A 20,217-nucleotide genomic window follows, 5' to 3' on the forward strand; every position below is an offset into this window, starting at 1 on the left:
CAATTATCAACATTTAAAACGCTTTTCATGACATAAAATGGAATTTGCATAGTATCTAAGTTTGTCTTAACTTTTCCCATAGTGGGGCTAGTACTGATACTTGAGGCACGTTGTGACACCCAAAGAATGCTTACAAAAATGCTGTAAAATGTACAAATTATGTAAGAAATGCAGTGAAATGGAATATTTTAAGTTATAAATGAAATAGCTATTCATTCATGATGCTCTGAACACAAACTACAAAAAAAAAAAAGAACACCTTCATGTTCTCGATAACACTTTAAACGAAATGAAAAAAATAGTTAAATTATTGCCACTTATGAACTTATTTTTAGAGACACATTAAAAAACTGCGTTAATCAAGAAAGATAAAACATAGACCAGAATTAATTTTTGGCCACATTATTCTTTTACTTGGTACAAAGTGTAGGCCCATATCCTACAGGCCTGCCTATTTTTATAATCACTCATTATCATTGCTTGTTTCAACCTCTGATGTGCAAATTCAAAAAAAAAAAAAAAAAAAAAATAATAATAAAAAGGCTTTTTTTTTGGTACATTTGACATGAGACCAGTTTTTAAGTGTCATGCATTGTGCCCAGTCTTCTACCGGTCTAGAAACTTTGTATTGCTCCAAGCAACTTAGACATAATCAATTTTTATCATTTTTAGAGCTATCCAAATCTTTTATCTTCAATTTTTTAAATAACATTGGTGTAATTTTTTGTGCACTTTTTGGAATTTCTGTACAGTTTAAAAATTACCTTTTCTTCTTCAATTTGTTTCTTGCATTTTCTTGCTTTTTGTTTTGCTCGAATTTTATCTTTAGGTGCGATTGTTAGAGCAACAGATTTTAAAACTTACGAGCGGAGTGCTTACACTTTCGATTTCCAGCTTCAGGTGGGTGTCTTTTTTTCTATAAAACCTACCCCTGTTACAAGACTAATGTCAACTGCCATAGACTCATCTAATTCAATGAGATTTCTCCGTTCTGAAGACTGCTCTGAATTTTTACTATCATTGACTACATTTATTGCTGAAGTGCGGGATTTGATAACAGCTTCATATTTATTATTTTCACTATCATTTTGGTCATCAACACTCTCATCTCTGACGGATAGCGGAATGTGGAAAGTAGTGACACTGTCACAACTTGCCTCATTGACTTTGTCACAACTAACCAGTGTTACGCCATTTTGAACTTTACTGAATAGTTTCCGAAATAGTATCATGATCAGCAAATGAAATGCATAGAATAACAGCTCGAAACATAGGTATTTCAATAATGTTAGGAAAGTTTTCACCTCAGTGTCCTTAGTGGCAATGACAATTGCAACACAGGTCACAAAATTTACTTTTGCTGTAGAAAACACAATAAATATTTTTATCTTGAAAACAGTTCAACGCTATACTTTAAAACTTACACAAAACACTAGGGTGGTTCAAAAATACATGTAAAACAAAAGTTTTCCTAGATAACAGGACACCCCTTAATATTTTTAGACTTGTGGACAGTAATATACTGGAAGAGTTTTAGTTTCTTATTTCAACTGAAAGAGGGTGCTCAACCCTCTCCCCAAACTTCACAAGTATGGGGAGGGGGGTTAATAAAATACATTGAACTGAAAAAACAATGCTACATACCGTAAAATCCCAAAAGTAACCCCCTCTATTTTCAAAACAAAACTTGTTGATTTCAGAAGGGAGGGTTATAATCGAGGTTTTTCTCAAAAATTAGCCAAAATAATTGTTTTTAGTAGTATTAATTTTAGAGAACAGAAAAGAAATAATAAGTAAATAAGAGTTAATATTAATTAAGAGAGAGAAATTAATTAATAAAAACCTGTCATAATTTTCTAGTAGTAATAAATTGCATGAGGGCACCATTTTTTTTTTACGAAAGAAAGGATTTTGCACCTTAAGTTGGCAAAACCCCTATAATTTATAGCTTGAAAATTCATTATGTACTAAATGTAATAAGGTTACAGTAAAAGAAGCAACATCTTAATGTTCTTGTTTCAGAATAGAAGCAAAAATCACAATCACGGCCGCAAATTCGTTATGAAGATCGTAATTTCGAAAACTGAGCTTTACAAAGTTTGCAAACGCGAACACAGACAAATCTCTTACTCGATTTAGTAAAATTTACATTTCTGATGATCCTAAACTCGTTCAATTACATTATTTCTCCTTTTAAAAAGGTTATTTTTAAGTTTTGCGCTACTTTTTAAGCAACACATTTTCAAAATGCCACCGTGTTGAAGATCGTTCAGTTTCACAAGTCAGAACAAAAATGTTCCTTCCAAAATGAATAAAAAGCAGTACAATCATATAAATTTCTTTTGTAATAAATACGAAAAAAAAAGGGCGCCCTTGCATCAAAAGGAGTTGAGACATTTTTGAAGGAATAAACCGTGGAGACCATTTTTTTTCCTTTTTTGTTTAAATCATTGTGTTTTCTTTCTTTTTTTTAGAAAATCAAAACTGCACATGGAGGGGAAACTAAACCTTTGTAAATGCTTTCCAAGAAAAGCAGAAAATGTTATCCTTCTTTTTTTGGAGGGAGTGGCAAATGAAGATGATCGGAAAATTTTCAGGTGAAGAGGGGGGGGGGGATATTCAGGGTTTTAAAGTGATTTCACTTTCCACAAAAAAGGGGGGAGCTATAATCGATAGGTGGGTTACTTTCGGGATTTTACGGTAGTATAATATACACTAGTAATATGCATTTATGTTGCAATAAAATAATTTACAAAAAAACAGGTGGGGAAATTAACTGTTTAAGAAGCTAAAACTTTTACAGCATATTACTATTAGTAAATCTTAAAAAAAAAAACGGGGTGTCCTGGACTCTACCTGAAAAAAAGTTTTTTTGAACCACCCTATAAGACACTAAGGCCATTAACCTGCTCACTCACATGACCCGACAGGTGTTGAAACCTATTGGCTCAGTCAGGAAGTTTGATGGTACAACTAAGCCTGGTCTCCCCTATATAAACCTAACACTCCTCCTTCGGTCCTTAAAAGATCTAAAAAGTCTCATTATGCGGGGTACCATCAAGCGGTTACTGTTCAAATAGAAACTGGTTCCTGTTCAGATAAATGCTCACTAATTAGTAATTCTATCTAATGCTGCTACTGGTTTGCAAGCTGAAGTTTGATATGTTACCTAAAACTGACAAACTGCAGATTTAGGGTTAAAACAATATGGTACTGACAAGAAACCAGAGCCCAGATTTAATTTAATATAGTATCGTTTGGTAGAATCCTCCACCACAGTAGGAAAAAAAAAACTATTTCAAATTGATATTGGCGGAGGTAACACAAAGTCACATACACAGAGAAGAGAATGTCTAAACTTGAGTAAGCTTTGTGTTTCTGAAAAGGTCAAATGCTTGAAAATGAACAAGAGGAGAGTTACAGACCAACAAAAAAATCTGTGATACAGTATAACTTCAATTTAACGATTTTCTGAATTTAAGGGTACATTTCACTGTCTGGATTGTACCGCATTGAATGTCTATGCTCCTCGATTTAATGATTTCCTTAATTTAACAATGACTTTTCCTGTTCCTTGAGAATCGTTAAATTGAGGTTATACTGTAGTTCACTATTAACACTGAGCTGTTAACCTCTGAATTTAAAAGAGTGTGAAAGTGAAAGAAAGAGAAGAATACTCTGTCTTTCAATATTTTGATGTTCCTAGTCCTAGCTTTTGCATCCATAATGAAATAATAATCAATGTAAATATTCAGCATGTGCATCTAAAAAGAGTAATAAAATATGTTGATCGAAAAGAAATATTACAACAAATTTAATAAACTGAAATACTTACACCTCTTTTTAAAAACAAATGTGAGAATTCAGTTCATAATTCTTTGCAGCAACCAATAATGCTCTCTTTAATGGCATGCATAATAAAACTACTTAAAGCAATAATAAAATGCACTCCTTAGCAATCTTCTCCTAATAAAAGTAATCTTATAAATCATAAAATAACATAAAAAAGAAAACAATAAAATCATACTTCAAAAATAAAATAATAAGTACTAATAACAAAATAAATCATATATATTATTTCTTGAATGTGTTTTTTTTCTTTGTGACAGTGTCATAACTTCCTCAATAGTTCCTCAAACTTGATACGTAAGGCATCAGTTTAAAAATGTTTTTCACGACTTCCCTTGAAAAATAAACAGATAATTTTTGGAAAAAATCAATTTATTCCGTTTAATTAAGCATTGCTTTAATGTAAAGCTCAAAACTCGCGGTCGCCAGTCGCCAAATGCGACCAATTTTCAAATTTTGGCGACTATTATTTTCACTTCAGTCGCCAATGTGGCTACCATTCGCCAATGCAACCTTCCCTGACCTATAGTCTTGACATATGACCTTTCCCCAAATTCTTTTGTTCATTAAAAGTTCTGCTATCGGATCGCCGGGGGTGAAGGAGGGAAGGGGGGGGGGAGTATTGTCCAATTGTGGCTAATTGTGCTATGTGTTCATATTCTGAATAGAAAACAATCACAACGGCAAATTTTGATTGCTATTGAACATGCTATTTTGAAAACGCGGCTTTCTTTACACGCAATCGTAAATATACACAAATTTCATACACCAATTTAGTAAATTATGCTTTTTTGATCTTAAATTCATTTTTCAACTTTATTTTTCCTTAACAAATGGCTATTTCTTCGTTTTGTGGTATTTTTAAACTACGCGTTTTCAAAATGGCGTCGCGTTGTTATTGTTCATTTTTACCAGTTAAGACGAAAATGTCCTTTCCAAAATAAAAAGAATTTTAATCTTGTACATTTGATTTACATATGAATAAACAAAAATGGCGCCTTTGAGTCAAAATGCACCGAGACAAGGTAAAAACGATATCGCTAAAAAAAAATTTTTTTTTGCAAGATTTTTGATTTTTTGTTTTAATCTTATTGTTTGTTTTTCCTTTTTTTTTCTTTTTAAAATATAAAACCTACTGGAGGAGAGGACATATCTGTTTTTTTACTTTATTTCTCCTTAAAAAAGTTATTTTTAAGTTTCGCGGTAAATTTTCAAAATGGCGTTGCGTTGTAGATTGTCCATTTTCACCAGTTAGAAGAGGAAAATGTGTGCTCCAAAATAAATAAAGAGAAGTACAATCGTATTTATAAAACACATAAATAATATTAACAAAAATGGCACCCTTGCGTCTAGAGAAGGTGGAAAGAATACGGCTGAAACCCTTTTTTTCTTCTGCTGGATCTTTTATTTCATTTTCTGTTTTTTTTTCGTTTTGTTTTATATTGTTTACCTTTCTTTTATTTATTCATTTTTTGACACTCAGGCTTCGATTTTTATAAAATTCTACATGCATTTGTAAAAACAAAAAAATATTTTGTAGAATCGCAAATGGTTTAGGTTTTACATTCTGTTCAAGTTTTTGGTATTTTGTTGTTTTATTTATCAAGGAACTAACTCGTGTTTTGGTTGAAAGCTGTAATGTTTCTAGAAGTTTAGAAAGCTGAAAAAAATTAATAATAATAATAATAATATTTTTTATTTATTTATCGTGATGTGTTTTGCTTAAAGATGAATTAATGCAGATTATAGTTTGCAAAAGATGTGTTAAATAATATCTGGGCAGGGGTGCCTGTTCCCCCCAAGTTCGATTCCCCCCCCCTCCAAAATTTTTCCTCAATCCTCTTTTCCTTTTTTATTTTTAGCTCGCTTTTTATTTTATTTATTCTTTTATTATTTTTAATTTACTTATTTATTTTTAATTATTATTTTATAAGAAACGTTCTTTGCTACGCCAATGACATATACACACATACTAAATAAATAAACGTAATAAAATAAATAAAATAATTTAATCTAAAATAAAGTTTGGCTATCATTTTTTGAGATTTGGCTACCATTTTGTGAACATCTGGTAGCCATTGGCTACCAATTCAAAATTTGAGCATTGAGGTATACCTACGAGAGAAGCCGTTGCTGTTTTTTGTTTTTCAAAAAATTACAGTTGAAAAAATCAGATTTTTGAATCACCGTTATCAAGCATGAATGCTTTGCACAGGTCAGCCAGTATAACAAATTTGCCTACACTACAGAATTTCTTAGTTAACAGTAATTACACTGTTTTCCAATCATCATGAAATTAGAGGCTACTTTAACTTCACTATAATTAGTAGGCTACTTTAATTTTCTCATACGTATCAAGATGAAAAAAGACCTATTTCACTTACTACATAAAATTATTTATCATAAAATTATAAGGTAGTTTATTGCAATATGGTTGGAAGAGGTGAATCTTGTGAAAAATCGAAATGAGCTGCTACATTCAAAAAGGCACTGTTAAAATACCAAATTATATTTGAAAAATTCTTAAATTATACTCTAGATTTAAAGCACATGAAACAATGGCTTTGTTTCAAAAAACTTATATCAATTTAAAAAAAAAAAAATCATAATCTTACATGAAAATTTCACATTTTTAAAACTTTTTGATATTGTTTATGTAACTAGTAACAGGAAATACAGAAATGAAATAAAAGTTTTTTCATTTGTCAGCATATACTTTCAGCACGTTTATTTTTAAAAACAAAGAGAAGCATAAGATAAAGTAAGAAAAAATAGCTACAAGGTCATTCAAAATTTTTGAAATGTCATTCTTGATCAGTCACAACACTAAAAAATTGATCCTTTTAATACAGTAGATTCTCTCTATTCTGAACACTTACGGGACTAAACACTAGTGTTCTGATTATGGGGGCTTTTATTATAGAGGAAGACTGGATAGTGCATAAGTGTTCGCCTGGACTATCAAAATGTGTTCCGAATATTGAGGTGGGTGTTAACACTTGGATGCGATCAAATAGAGAGAGTCCATTGTATTTGAGAATATACAGGAAACTAATTTTAAGAACCGAATCTTACCACCACAGCTGTCATGGGATTGGTAGAATACAAACGATGCATGAAAACATAGACAAAGATGATTCCAGCTGTGTACATGAGAGTCAGGATCCCAGCCGCAACGTAGAACTCAGCATTGCTCGAGAAATTAAATGGCCATGAATATGTTTTAAAAGCAACATTAGAAAGGTTGCCACACTTTTCGGGAATACGAAGCTCTGATTTTTCCATTCTAAAAAAAAAGTTTAAATACATAAATAACTAACATCACAGTTACAATTTTTAAAGAAATCAGGCAATCCCGTTGCAATGAATACTCATACAATGAAATATCCGTTACAACGAATAAACGTTCGGTCCTGCTTTAAAACCTTTTAAGATATGTATAAAAAATCTTGTTTTAGAGAAGCGATTTTTTTACAAAATTTGTTACACAGAATGTTTTTCTCAACGTCAGTTAAAATATGTTTTCTTTTTGCTGTTTTTCGGAAACTAAAAAACTACCTTCGAAAGTCATAACGTGAAAACTCTGTTTGTACTTTCTAAATAAAGGCACTCAAGGTGGAAATCGGTTCATGCTGAAACGTTAAGATAAGGTGTAGCAACAAAAGACAGTGTCTAGCTGAGTGTAGTCAATTTCTGCGCACTAAACGCAAGGCACCTTGCAAATTTGCAAGGGGATTAGCAAGTTTTCAACTTTTCTTGTGGTGTAAGTGACATTCACAAATTAGAACCGTTTTTAATGTCCTCTAAGACCAACTCTATCGTACAAAATAACTTTTTGTGAAAATAACAAGTTAATATAAGTTCAGCGCTCAATATTTTTCCATTTGTTTTTTCAGAACAAATAATGTGTTTACTTCATTTTTGATCATTAGTAGATTCAAATGTTGCAGATTTAATTATGTTAGAGTGTAGATTTGCAAAATTAACACTTTTATAAAAACAAAGAAAGTTTTAAGACTATTTCATTACAACAAAATTTTTTATTGGTCCCTTGGAGTTCGTTGTAACCGGATTTCACTGTAGCTTAAACGATAGCCCTTTGGCTCACAAAAATTGCTTACATGGGCAAGGTTTTTGTTACTTTCATTACATATAAAAATTTCATTGCATGCATCCTTTGCTTCCCTCCCCTCCCCTCTTACACACACATTAAAAATTCAAAGTGACAGGCCTGAGAAAACTAATATGCAGTTATTGTGAAAAAATTCCATTTTTCTGCATTTAAATGCACTAACATCAACAGAAGTAAAAATATGCATATGCACACTTGCACTTGCATATAATCCAAGCACTATTAATAAAGCTAAGTCTTCAGGTTTATATACCGAAGTTTAGGTACATAACCTGGAGCCATCCCCTGTGCCTTTCGATACGTTAATTTGTAGAAGAATTTTATGTTGGATGTATGAAATTTCAGGATAAACTGATGCAGCGCTTACCCTTTAAACACATTTACTAACTTTCTATGCTACTTACTTAAATGGATATCCGAACTTATACTGCACATCTTTTTCATAATCCTTGCACTTTATTTCCATGGTGGCAACAGCCTCGAAACCTGCTGTAGTCGCAAATGCAAAAATAGCCATTACCTAGAGAAATGAGAAAAATTTAAAATTATGAAATAGTCTATACTTTAAAACAAGTTTTAAGAAACTTTTTATTTTATTATTTTTTTTCCCAATGTAGCTGATGCAGTAACTATTTAAAACTTAAATAGGAGTAATTCTGACCTGAAATAAGTAAGGAGCTAGAAAATTAGCAAGGTAAGAATTTGAAGCAATTAAGGAATAAAAACTTTTTTATGAAAACATCTCAGATACAATGGTCCTTTATATAACCCTTTTCAAAGACCTTGTCCTAGGTAAGCATATACATAGTGCTTGGGAATAAAATGATATACATTGATTAAAACCAAATTTAAATTTGAGCCATGAAATTTACTTGAATGACTAAAAACAGGGGTGGCCAACCCATGGCACGCATGCCAGTGTGGCATGGGAGAGTGCTAAGAGTGGCACCCAAAGACCTTTTCAAAAATTTAAAACAATATGAAAACAATATGGTTTTTAGGAACTTTGTCATTCTCTAAAAATCCTACTAATATTTGAAGAAAACGTTTAAAAACTTACTTGTACTTATATTTAATCATAAAAATAATGATAATAATAACCAAGTCAAATAGGGTCCACACAAATCCTATAAAGTACAATACTGCAAGTTCTTAGCTTTAAATGATTACTAACATTACCGAGTATGTGCAGTTAAGCATATTTGTTTGTTAAATGAATAATAATTTCGATATTGTAGGAGAATTTCTTGATTTGCACTAACTAGCTTCAACTATAAAAGAGAACATTTTCAAAGAACTTTAAAAAAAATAAAATAATTGAACTTAAAATAGTGGAGTGAATGAAATTAGATATTGTTTGCACAAATAGAGAACCTTGAACAGCTAGCAGCATAAAAGGTTTTGTTACACTGCTTGAAAATTACTTGGAAAGAATAGTTTCTTAATAGAACACTGTATTGCCCTTCAAGAAGCTAATGCAATATAAAGCTAAGAAGAGAGTCTATAAAGTAATATACTATAAATATACCAAGAACCTAATGCCTATAAAGTACTTTATTGGCACCTAGGGCTCAACAGAGATAGCTGTTGGTAAAAGCTTTACTGTATAGTGCAATGATGCAAATATATATATATTTCTACTAAAATCTCAAAAAGTTATACAATTTTATATGTTTGTAACTTTCATTATTTACCAAGTTCTTAAGGTAATATATCAACAAAGATCAAGGCTGTGAGAAATTAAAAGCTCATATTAAAATATTTGTCCCACCCACATACTCAAAAAAAAAAAAAAAAAAGAGGAGGCTTTAAAAAAAAAAAGCACCTAAAGAAACCAGGGTTGGCAAGTTTCTGCCAAGGCAGTTAAAACCACTGGTAGAAACCGGTTAAAACTGGCATGGCAAAAACCAGTTTCTGCCACATTTGCGGCAGAAACGGGCAAAAACTCACAAAATGACAAAAAATTAATTATTGACACACAGTAGAAAATACATGGAAAAAAAAACTAATTTGTTAACTAAAGCACAACCAATTGTTACATTGCAACAAATGTTACATTGTTTGGACCCTGCAATTGCCTTTTAGAAAAGGTGGTTTCAAAAATCCAAGCAGTTTTCTCAATTTAATGTGCACAAATGAGGAACTTAAGACTATTCTTGAAACAGAAGAGCTAGCAGGCAATGCATCAAAGAACAAGCAATATTCGTGAAACTTTCATCTGTTGTATATTTTTTCAAACTGGTCCACCATCTAGTAACTGGGAAAGTGGTAAAAATTTAACTGGAAAAACAAGTTTCGAGAAATGCAGCCAATTTGTTTTGCAAAGCTGTGACTTTAGGTACATACAAAATCTAGGTTAATATTGGCAAGTAAATTTCTGACTCTTTCTTCTTGAAGCACGTGATATTTCAATCACAAGCAGTTTAGATGAAGCATATAAAGCGAGCAAATTACAATCAGTAATTTCCTGTTTTTAGTTCTGTATGTCACTCCTCTTGCATAAGAACCCATTTGATTTTTGTCCTTTGTTAGATTAATGCAAATATTACGTGCATCTACTATTGAAAAGTTCCCTTTCTAAACTAAATCAAGGGCATTAGCATAAGAATTTATTTATTTTATTTTTTTAAATGATGAAATGAAGTTTGAAAAAAGGAAAAAAGGCGTATAAATTTGTCTCCAGCCTCAACAACTGTGGAGCTTCCAATACAAGTACTAGACAGGCTTTCTGGGTCGAAGACAGGATAATCAATTCTGACGCCAAAGTAGCAAACTCTTTTGTCCAACACTTTTCAAGCCTTCAACAGAAAAGTAATTACGCGAGACAGCTCTCGAGAACTCTTACTAAAAATCTTAAGATCAAGATGAAAGAAGAAGGTACTCTACCTACCATCTCGGATATTTTTAATGCTCCTTTGGGTCTAGCTGAACTGTTTTCGGCACTGAAGTGTTTGAAACCACGAAAATCTCCAGGTGAAGATAACATTTTTGCAGAATTTCTCCTGCACTTGGGACCTTGTGCCAGTGAAACCATCTTAAAGCTATTCAATTTAATCTGGCATTCGGGAAATTTTCCCTTTCAATGGTGTAAATCCACTATCATCCCGATACATAAAAAAGACTTAGATCCAAGTATAGTGGCAAACTACAGACCTATTTCCCTGACAAGCATTCTCTGCAAGACCATGGAGAGAATTATCCTGTGTAGACTGAACTGGTATTTGGAAACCAATGGGATCTTGGAAGAAGAACAGGCTGGCTTCAGGAAGTTTAGGCCAACCAACCAGCAAGTCTCATTGCTTAGTCAGAAAATAAAAGATGCTTTGGATAAAAGATTCTCTCTGCGGTCTTCATTGACCTAAAGTCTGCTTACGACCTTGTTTGGAGAGAGAACCTTCTTGCGAAATTATCTGACATCGGAATACGTTCCAATATGCTCAGATGGTTCGATGGTTTTATGAAAACTCGATTATGTAGAGCACGATACAACTATTCCTTGTCAAGATACAGAGCTCTTAAGATCAGCTTACCGCAGGGTGCAGTCTCCAGCTGTATACTTTTTAACATATACATCAATGATTTGATCAGTGAATTGAAAAAGATTGACGGATTGCAATGCCTGCTTTATGCAGATGACCTTGACATGTGGTCTACAGCCCCTAAGAACAAAGCCAAAGTCACCATAGAAGGAATTTTAGGAAAGGCTTTGTTAGTTCTTGAAAGATGGACAGATTCGAATAATATGAAGGTAAATCTTGATAAGACTTTTGTTGAGTCTTTTTCATTGACGCATCAACCTTTTCACCCTCAAATTTTCTGCAAAGGGTGTCAGATACCACTGACTGAAACTTTAAATACCTGGGCGTCAGTTTTGATAGAAAACTTACATGGGGGTCCCATGTGGAGGACATCACCCAATGTGCCATAAAAAGACTTGATCTCCTAAAAATATTAGCGGGTTCTAAATGGGGTTGTTCAAGAGACATGCTAAATTTTACATACAAAACTTATATTCTACCCATCCTTACTTACTGCTCTGAGCCGCTGATCACAGGATCAGAGCAAGTCCTTCAACAGTGTGAGACTTTTCAAAATCAGGCTCTACGACTGATTACCGGAGCAGTGAAGACAACACCCATTGACTGCATGTTACTCAGCACTGATAATAGACCTCTAAAGATGATCTTTGAAGAAAGAGCTCTTCTCCTATGGGAAAGAATACTTAGAATCCCTAGGTGTCTGTCCCTGTGGAACCAGGACTCTCTGGTCGGCGGGAGAAACTTAAAATCACAAATAGGTTTTCTCCAGGGAGTAGCTGATATTTCTTCTAAACTAGATTTAAAATATGAGACTGAACAATTTCCTCCCTCCATAAACCCCATTTCTGAAAAAGGTTTCTCCATTCGCCTTAATTTGATAAAGAATGTGTTCAAAGCGGAGACAAATGATGTAGTGTTAAGAGATATTGCTCTCGAAACAACAGAATCCTGTTACCCCAGAGAGAAATGGTTGGGAATATATACTGACGGCTCTAAAGTGAATGGATGTGTTAATACTGGTGCTGGTGTTTACTGAGAACTTTTTTCCTTTTTACATCCCCATTGGCAACCATAGATCAGCTTTCGATGGCGAGATTGCTGCCATTTGCCAGGCCCTGTCACAGCTCCAGCCACATTTAGACTCTTCTTCAAAAGCAGTTGTATTAACGGACTCAAATGCTGCACTCCAAGCTATCGATACACCTAGCCACTCCCGAACTTTAACCACCGATAATTGTTTGAAGCTCCTTAACCGGCTTGCCAGAAATAATAAGACAGCTGTTCAGTGGATTCCGGCCCACTGTGGTATCCAAGGTAATGAGATGGCCGATTTTTTGGCCAAAAAGGGAGCATCGGTTCTTCAGAGAACCAATCCTAAGCTTCCATTCAGTAACATCAAAAGCTTAATAAAGAAAATTTTTAAAGACACTTTTCACGATCAACTCAAAAATCGCAACAGCAATAAACCATGGTTTGAGCTGATTCTGAATGTCCCTAATTGGCCTAGGATGAAATCTGTCACCATGTTTCGTTTATTATCTGGCCATGATAGCCTACGAAAACATCTCTGTCGTATCAACGTGGCTCCTGACCCTTTCTGCACTTTGTGTGATCTTCACGAAGTAATGGACATGCCTCATTTGTCCAGATGTCCTGCTCTCTCTCGGACATCCATCTGGGAACGCTATTGGATTGCTCGTTTTCATTTATAGTTTTGTTGTTATCCTTTTGATATTCAACTGTCTTTAAATGTGCCATTGGAAATAAAAAAAAAAAGTTTGATGTCTCAGTTTATTTGAACGAATATCATTTAGTAATTACTTCAAAAGTTAAGTAAAGTTAAAGTTATTAAAGACACTTTTAAGTTTCTGCCAGTTTTTACCGGTTATAACCAGTTTCTGCCACTGGCACGGCAAAAACTAGTTTCTGCCAGCAAAAAGCCAACCCTTAAAGAAACCCAATAAAACCCATACTTGTGTGGGGTTTTATTAAATACTAGATGACCTGACAGACGTAGTTCTGTTCAAACTTTGTAAATTGAAAAGTTAAAAAATTTCAATAAACTATCAAGTGTTTGAACCGTTCTGTTGAAAAAAAATAAGTAAAAAGAAAAATGTTTTAAGTTGCTATGGTGTCAGAATGCGTATATTTATTACAACTTACGGTGGGCATTTTATTATCTAATGCCCACTGAGCAGTTTTTTTTTATTAACTATTTTTTCTCCCGTACTTGATGGTTTGTTCCTTCAGTCATACTCAAAGGATAAAAAGCGTCCACAGATATTAAGTGTAAAAATCTAACTACCCATGTGGAACAAACGGAAAATCCTGTTGAAGCAAGATTTTTATATATTGCTAGTGGTAACCGCACGGCTTTGCTTGTAACAGAAAAATTAAAAGGGTTTTTGGTTTGCCTGTATATTTACAAATAATGTATGGTGGATTTTCTCGCCAATCGGCTTGTATCCATGTTACAGTTCCAGGTTATGATAATTTCGTACCTTGCCAATTGGCTTGTGCCCATGTGACTGTTCCACATTATGATAAATTTGTAACTTACTCGTTCATCTTATGATATTTTTGTTCTTAAAATTGGAATAGAAAACAAACCACATCGAATTTTTGAAAAATCGCTTCGAGGTGCACACCCCCATGCTACAAACTAACTTTGAAAATATTTCATAAAAATTGGCCGAAAGGTCTAGGCGCTATGCGCGTCACAGAGATCCTGACAGACAGACAGAGATCCGGACAGAGAAAGATCCAAACAGACAGAGAGACTTTTAGCTTTATTATTAGTAAAGAAGATAACTGAACTCTCAGATTCGAACCATATTTATACATAATTTTCTCCGAATAATTGCATTGTTATTTATAAATATTAACAAGAAAAACTTTTCCACTATTAACTTTTTAATTCTATCTCTAATATTTCTAATAAAATAAGAAAGATGAGGCCCGGCTCCTGAGGTAGGCGACCTAGGCAGCAGCCTAGGGTGGCAGATTTTAGGGGCGGTAAATTTCGAAAGTGAAACATTTTTGTTTTTTTAAGAATGACTATTTGTTCCAGCACCAAAAGATCCACTGCTTCAATGCTAAAAATAACAATAATATTAATTTAGAGTGTGTACCAGTGCTTGGATATGCAATACAAAGTTCAGAATTTAACAAGAAATTCAGTTTAATTTTAAAAGCGGCAAATTGCGTGATTTAAAAGTCTTTTGAAAATACTAATATCTGTTTCAGTGCCATAAGAAAGATGCACAACTTTAATGTTAAAAAATAGAATTTGTGTGAAAAATAGAAGTGTGTACCAGTGCTGGGAAATGTAAAACCCAGTATAGAATTTAACTAGAAACTCACTTTAATTTTAAGCACTTTACTATTATTTTTTATTTTATTAATGTATTGGGTCATTCCATAGCAACGAACGTAACATTCAGACTCGGTTTTGTTGCATATCATGAGTTTAAAATGTTTAATAATCATTTACTTGAGGTTCTGCACCAGTAATTCCAATATTATTATTATTATTTAGCAAGATAACCTATAAAAGCCTATTTTTTCCCGGAACTACTTAGAAAAGCGTCCTTTTTGAATCTTTCTGTAAACTTAGCATGTTGATAAAAGCAAAGTTGCATTAGCTTACAACTCTATACAAAGCTAGCTTACTAGCTTCTCCACAATTGATTCTCACCTCGTGACTTCTCATTTTTTAATTCCTCAGTCTTCTTGATTTTTTTTTTTTAAATCATTGTGTGTGTGTGTGTGTGCTTTTTTTTTTTTGCAATAATATTTGCATACGCTCTGCAGCTTTTTTTTCCTGTAATTTTCTTTTTGTTCACCTGACATTTTTACTCTGCTTTAACACAATCTCTCTCTCTCTCTCTTTTTTTTTTTTTTTTGAGCTGCCGATTCTTCCATAAAATGCAACCCAAAAAAATTCCACAACAAAGTATTGAAAATCGAGTTAATTGTTGCAAAAATTACAAAATATTATACAGAAAAAACAATTATTTCAAAATATTTATTTCATTCATTTTTTATTAAACTAAACGTTCAAAAGATGCATTGTTTGTTCAAGCGATTTCGTTTGTCACAATCAATATGTTACGTTCGTCATGTTTATGGCTAATTGTGTAAATAACTTAATAAAAATTCAACATTTTAAATGCATTCTAGGAAGCTCTTGGGAAGAGAATAAAGCAAAAATTTTCTTTTTATAGTCCTATAAAAAGTGTGGAAGACAAAATACAACGTTTTGTGACAAACCTAACAGGCCGTTCAACACAGAATTCAAATTAGGTTCACGAGAAAAAATAAATAAAATTAAAGAAACTAAAATCTTAAAATGTAAGCAATAACTTGAAAAAAAAAATATTTACATCGAATGTATGCTTAAAAAATCACAAGTCGCGTTTTTTGAATGTTTTATAGTTAAAAGATCTTATTATTCTACGTACGACATCCATCTTGAAAACCCTTTTATGAAATTTGAAAATTAAGAATGTTATCTCTAAAATTATGTATAATAACACACTAATATTGATTGAGTTTGAAATTTTGGCTTACAGGTTGACATTTTCGTGGAATGACCCTATTATATTTTATCAACGGAGGAGGGGGGGGGGGGCGATTGTCAATATCGCCTAGTGCGGCAGAACTACTAGAGCGAGCCCTGAGAAAGATAATATAATGTATTAACACCAACAAAACATGATGTCAGCTTTTATCTTTTATTTCATTTTTTCAAAGCAATAACTTACTTCAAATTTTGACATCTTACCAAGTTATTTATAGCAGACATAATATCAACTTATAGAAACAAGAAAAGACAGTTTTGGTAGTCTATTAATGAATTAGTTTTACAAAGATGTTTTTGAGATTGAGTATTTGAAATAGTTAGCACACTTTTCAAAATCTACTCATTACAAAGAGTTATATAAAAACTATGCATGTGATGATTTAAATGATCTGTTAGTATTTCTAATTCTATTAATTTAGAAATAAAAACTAAATTTCAAATTTTGACAAAGTCCAAAATGAGAAGAAACAAAACAATTCATTTCAATTCACGATCAATTTCATTCAAGGAAATTTTTCATGAACTGCTAAACTGAAGAAAATAAAAGAGTAATTGAGACATTTTCATCACACTGCTTTTCAATGTTATTGTTGATATGAAGCTCCACAAAAATAAATAAGCTTCTTTGAAAAAACATAGGTTTTTTTTTAGAACCCTGATTCATACAACTAAATGAATAATAATTAATTTTAGACATTAAAGAAAATATTCTTACCAGCTGAATAATTCTAATAAATCCTCGAGGCTCAATCAACACTCTGAGATTCAAATCCATAATGATTTCTAAAAAAAAATCATTTTAGTTACTTGCAGTTTGGTTAAAAAAAAAGGCTTTGAACATTAGTGAAATAATAATATGCATAATCAAAAATAAACAATCAAACTGTATTTGCTTTGATTTGGGTTGAATGGTGATTTTTTTTTTTCTTTACATAAAACAAATTTTACTTAATTTTAAGAATAATATTTCAATCATATTTCTTAATTATCAACATGATCAAACAGAACTCACACTCCACTTGAAAAAAAAAAAGAAAAGAAAAGAAAAATACTAACTTTTGAAAAGTTCATGCATTTTTAAAAATATCTTTATATTTAAAATTAAACTTTAATTTGTATGCACTGTAATATTTGTGATCTCTTATCTGTGATGAAATATTGTCAATAAGAAACTGTAGCAAGGATTATTACGTGCATTTATTTGCAGTATTTTAGATGCTGCAAGGCTTATGGCAGCTAGCCATCAAGTGAAAAAAAAAATCATCGACACAATGCAGCTGTTGCTACAACAAGTTGTGTTTCCTAAACAACAACGTGTTGCCAGCACATGTCAGAACAACTAGTCAATAAATGCAGGTTTAAAAAAAAAAAAAAAAGTATTTCACGAGTGGTTATTTTGTATTTCACTTTTTGTAGCTTGAACTTAAAAAGGCCTCCTTTTTCATGTTTTGGTTTCAAATAGTGGATCATAGTGTACCTATGATGATTTTTGAATGGACAACTCTAAGAGCCATTTTTGAAAACAAAACAAAAAAGCAAAAACAGTTTAACTTTGAGCTGCATAAAATTTATAAAGATGAGGATATCTAGCGCAGGTCACTTCCTGACATGAGTACAAAGAGACCGGCCCAGGAAGTCTTGAATGTAACTCCTGAAAGTGCTAGATCAAGAGGAAGACTAAGAAAAGACGGAAGGATTGCTTCAAGGAGGATTTTGCCATTTTAAAAATAAAGAAATGGAGGTTAATTTCTGGCAGGAGAACAGAATGGGAAGGCTTTTGAGAAGGTCAGGACCCACAAAAGGGCTGTTGTGCCACTAATGATGAGTATATAATAGAAATTTTGATAAAATGTACACGCTTTTTATTTATAAGTATCATTAAAAGCAGTGTTCGTTGATTTAAATCAGCTTGATTTAAATCATGTTTAAAATCACGAATTAAATCAAGTGATTTAAAAAAAAATATATTGATTTAAATCAATTGATTTGAATTAAATGATTTTTTTAAACAAAATGATTGATTTAAATCAGTTCATTTTATTTGTACGAATTAATTTTGTACTTTTAGAATGTTTTGCTCTAAATTTCACTACATTGCATAAAATATTCTTAAATGCAAAAGGCAAAACCACATAGTTCAATTCAGCATAGAAAAAAAATAAAAATTTGCAGTTTTTTTAAAACACCATCACTAATATTGTTAAGAAAAGTAATTGCTCAGCACATTCTTTTACACTAAAATGTACATGATGATGGAAACCTTATTTTTAAGCAAAGCATAAAACAAAATCACTTCTTATCTAAGTAAAATAACATATTTATAAATCTTTAAAATGTATTGGATAATTAGAACTTATGTTAGTTTTAAAAGTAAGCTGAATGGATTCATCTATTGTAAATTATATATTAAAGGGGGTCTGACCAGAATTTTTCACAAGGTCCGTTTTTTGTGAAAAATCAATTTTGTGAAAAATCAAATAATTTTGAAGAAAAAAAAAATTATGAAAACAAAATTTCAGAAGTTTTAGAGGGCGCAAACTGCATCATTAAAACATGAATTTGATAGTTTTTCTCTTTTCTGTAGAGAATATCATTCTTAAGTGTTTTCCTAGTATTTGGGGGAGGGGGGGGGGCATCACTCTCTGGGAGATGGGCACCCCTCAAGTATCAGTATTTATCTACCATTCTACATTATGTTACATTACACTAGAAATGTTATATGTATACTGCTGAAAATAATTGTAACAAAAAAATAAAATTCAGGTAGGGGTTTAGCATTTAACTTTTTGACCCTAAACACTCTTAAAGAGTACATAATTTCGTTTAAAACTTATAAACTCCGTGATTTTGACAAAAATAAAGAGATTTTATTAGTTTACCTCTTAACAAAGCGTACTAAACATCAAAATTTTGAAAAATCCGATTCCCATAGCAAGTGCGAGATTGCAATCCTCAAAGTGAAGGCATCAAAAGTATAAAATTAAAATTAAAAAAAAAAAAAAATGTAAAAGAAACACTTTTGATAAATTTAATTTAGAATTGCATTTTAGAGTCCTATGATAAACATATCATGAAACTCTGTGGATACATTGTGAGCAAAAAAAAACCCCATCAATTCAGCGTTTTAATTTTTGACTCATAAAAGAAAATGGAATTTCACTTTAAAAACCTAAAATAAGCGTTGCAACAGAGATAAAGAGATTTTTCATTTATTTGCATTTTAATAAAGCGAAGTTAGCTTGAAAAAAGAATAAAATATGATTCTCATATTGGATGTATAAAGATTGCATCTTCAAAATGTTGGCATCTCAAGAAAAAAACGGTAAATAAAAGCTTATTTTAAGTTAATCATCCTTGTTAGCGTCAAAAAATCCAACTCATATAATTTTCTCCCAAAGTAACAGTTAAACATCGCACCGCACCATAAAAACGCAAATATTGCCAAGCTGGTAAAATGATGAAAATATTTTCTAATCAAGTCACCCAGAGGCTAAGTGGCGATAAATTTGAAGGTGGTAACCCTATCTGAAGCGATTTTATTTTTCCCCCACCCCTACTATCCGTTTGCAGTTCTAAGTTCATTCCACTGTATATTATTATTATTGTCTGTTAAATAATGAATGGTGAGAAACGTGCTTACCACACCTTTTCAGAGAAGTTTACAACAACACAGCTGCAAAATAGCTATGATAAAACAAACAAGCAAAATTATTTAAAACCAAACTGACTTTCAGCTGTCAATTTCTTTCAAAGAAACAAAAAACAAGCATTAAATTTATTTGGCAGTAGTATATCGCTTGCAGGAGCATCACCAGAGCCGGTTTTTATTTATTTATTTATTTTTTTGCAAAATTAGCAGATTTTGTAGTAGTGAAACCTGTGTAAGTTGATCACTTGCGGTGCAGTACTTTAGTGGTCAACTTACAAAGGGTTTGTTATATTAATGTCAGCCAAATTTGATGCATATTGGTGGTCAACATAGACAGGTAATCAACTTACAAGGGTGGTTTACTGTATAAGCTGATCCTTCTAATGAAACTTTAAAAAAGGTTCTACAAATTATCGGGTTGTATGCACGAAAATATGCGTTATTTTGATTTCAGATTTGCTCT

The 20,217-nt window shown here is 32.1% G+C and overlaps 1 protein-coding gene across 1 annotated transcript in view; it reads right to left on the minus strand.

Annotated features, from left to right (window-relative positions):
• Positions 1–20,217, minus strand: part of LOC129219145 (synaptophysin-like) — a 43,484-nt gene that overhangs the window by 12,589 nt on the left and 10,678 nt on the right. The window contains exons 2-4 of the mRNA XM_054853468.1: positions 16,821–16,888; positions 8,386–8,501; positions 6,925–7,135 (exon numbers count right to left, since the gene is read on the minus strand). Of these exons, the coding sequence (XP_054709443.1) occupies positions 6,925–7,135; positions 8,386–8,501; positions 16,821–16,880 (387 nt within the window). The 5' untranslated portion in view covers positions 16,881–16,888. The remainder of the gene's footprint in view (positions 1–6,924; positions 7,136–8,385; positions 8,502–16,820; positions 16,889–20,217) is intronic.

This window comes from Uloborus diversus, chromosome 1 (genome assembly GCF_026930045.1).
Source record: "Uloborus diversus isolate 005 chromosome 1, Udiv.v.3.1, whole genome shotgun sequence".
Taxonomy (NCBI): domain Eukaryota; kingdom Metazoa; phylum Arthropoda; class Arachnida; order Araneae; family Uloboridae; genus Uloborus; species Uloborus diversus.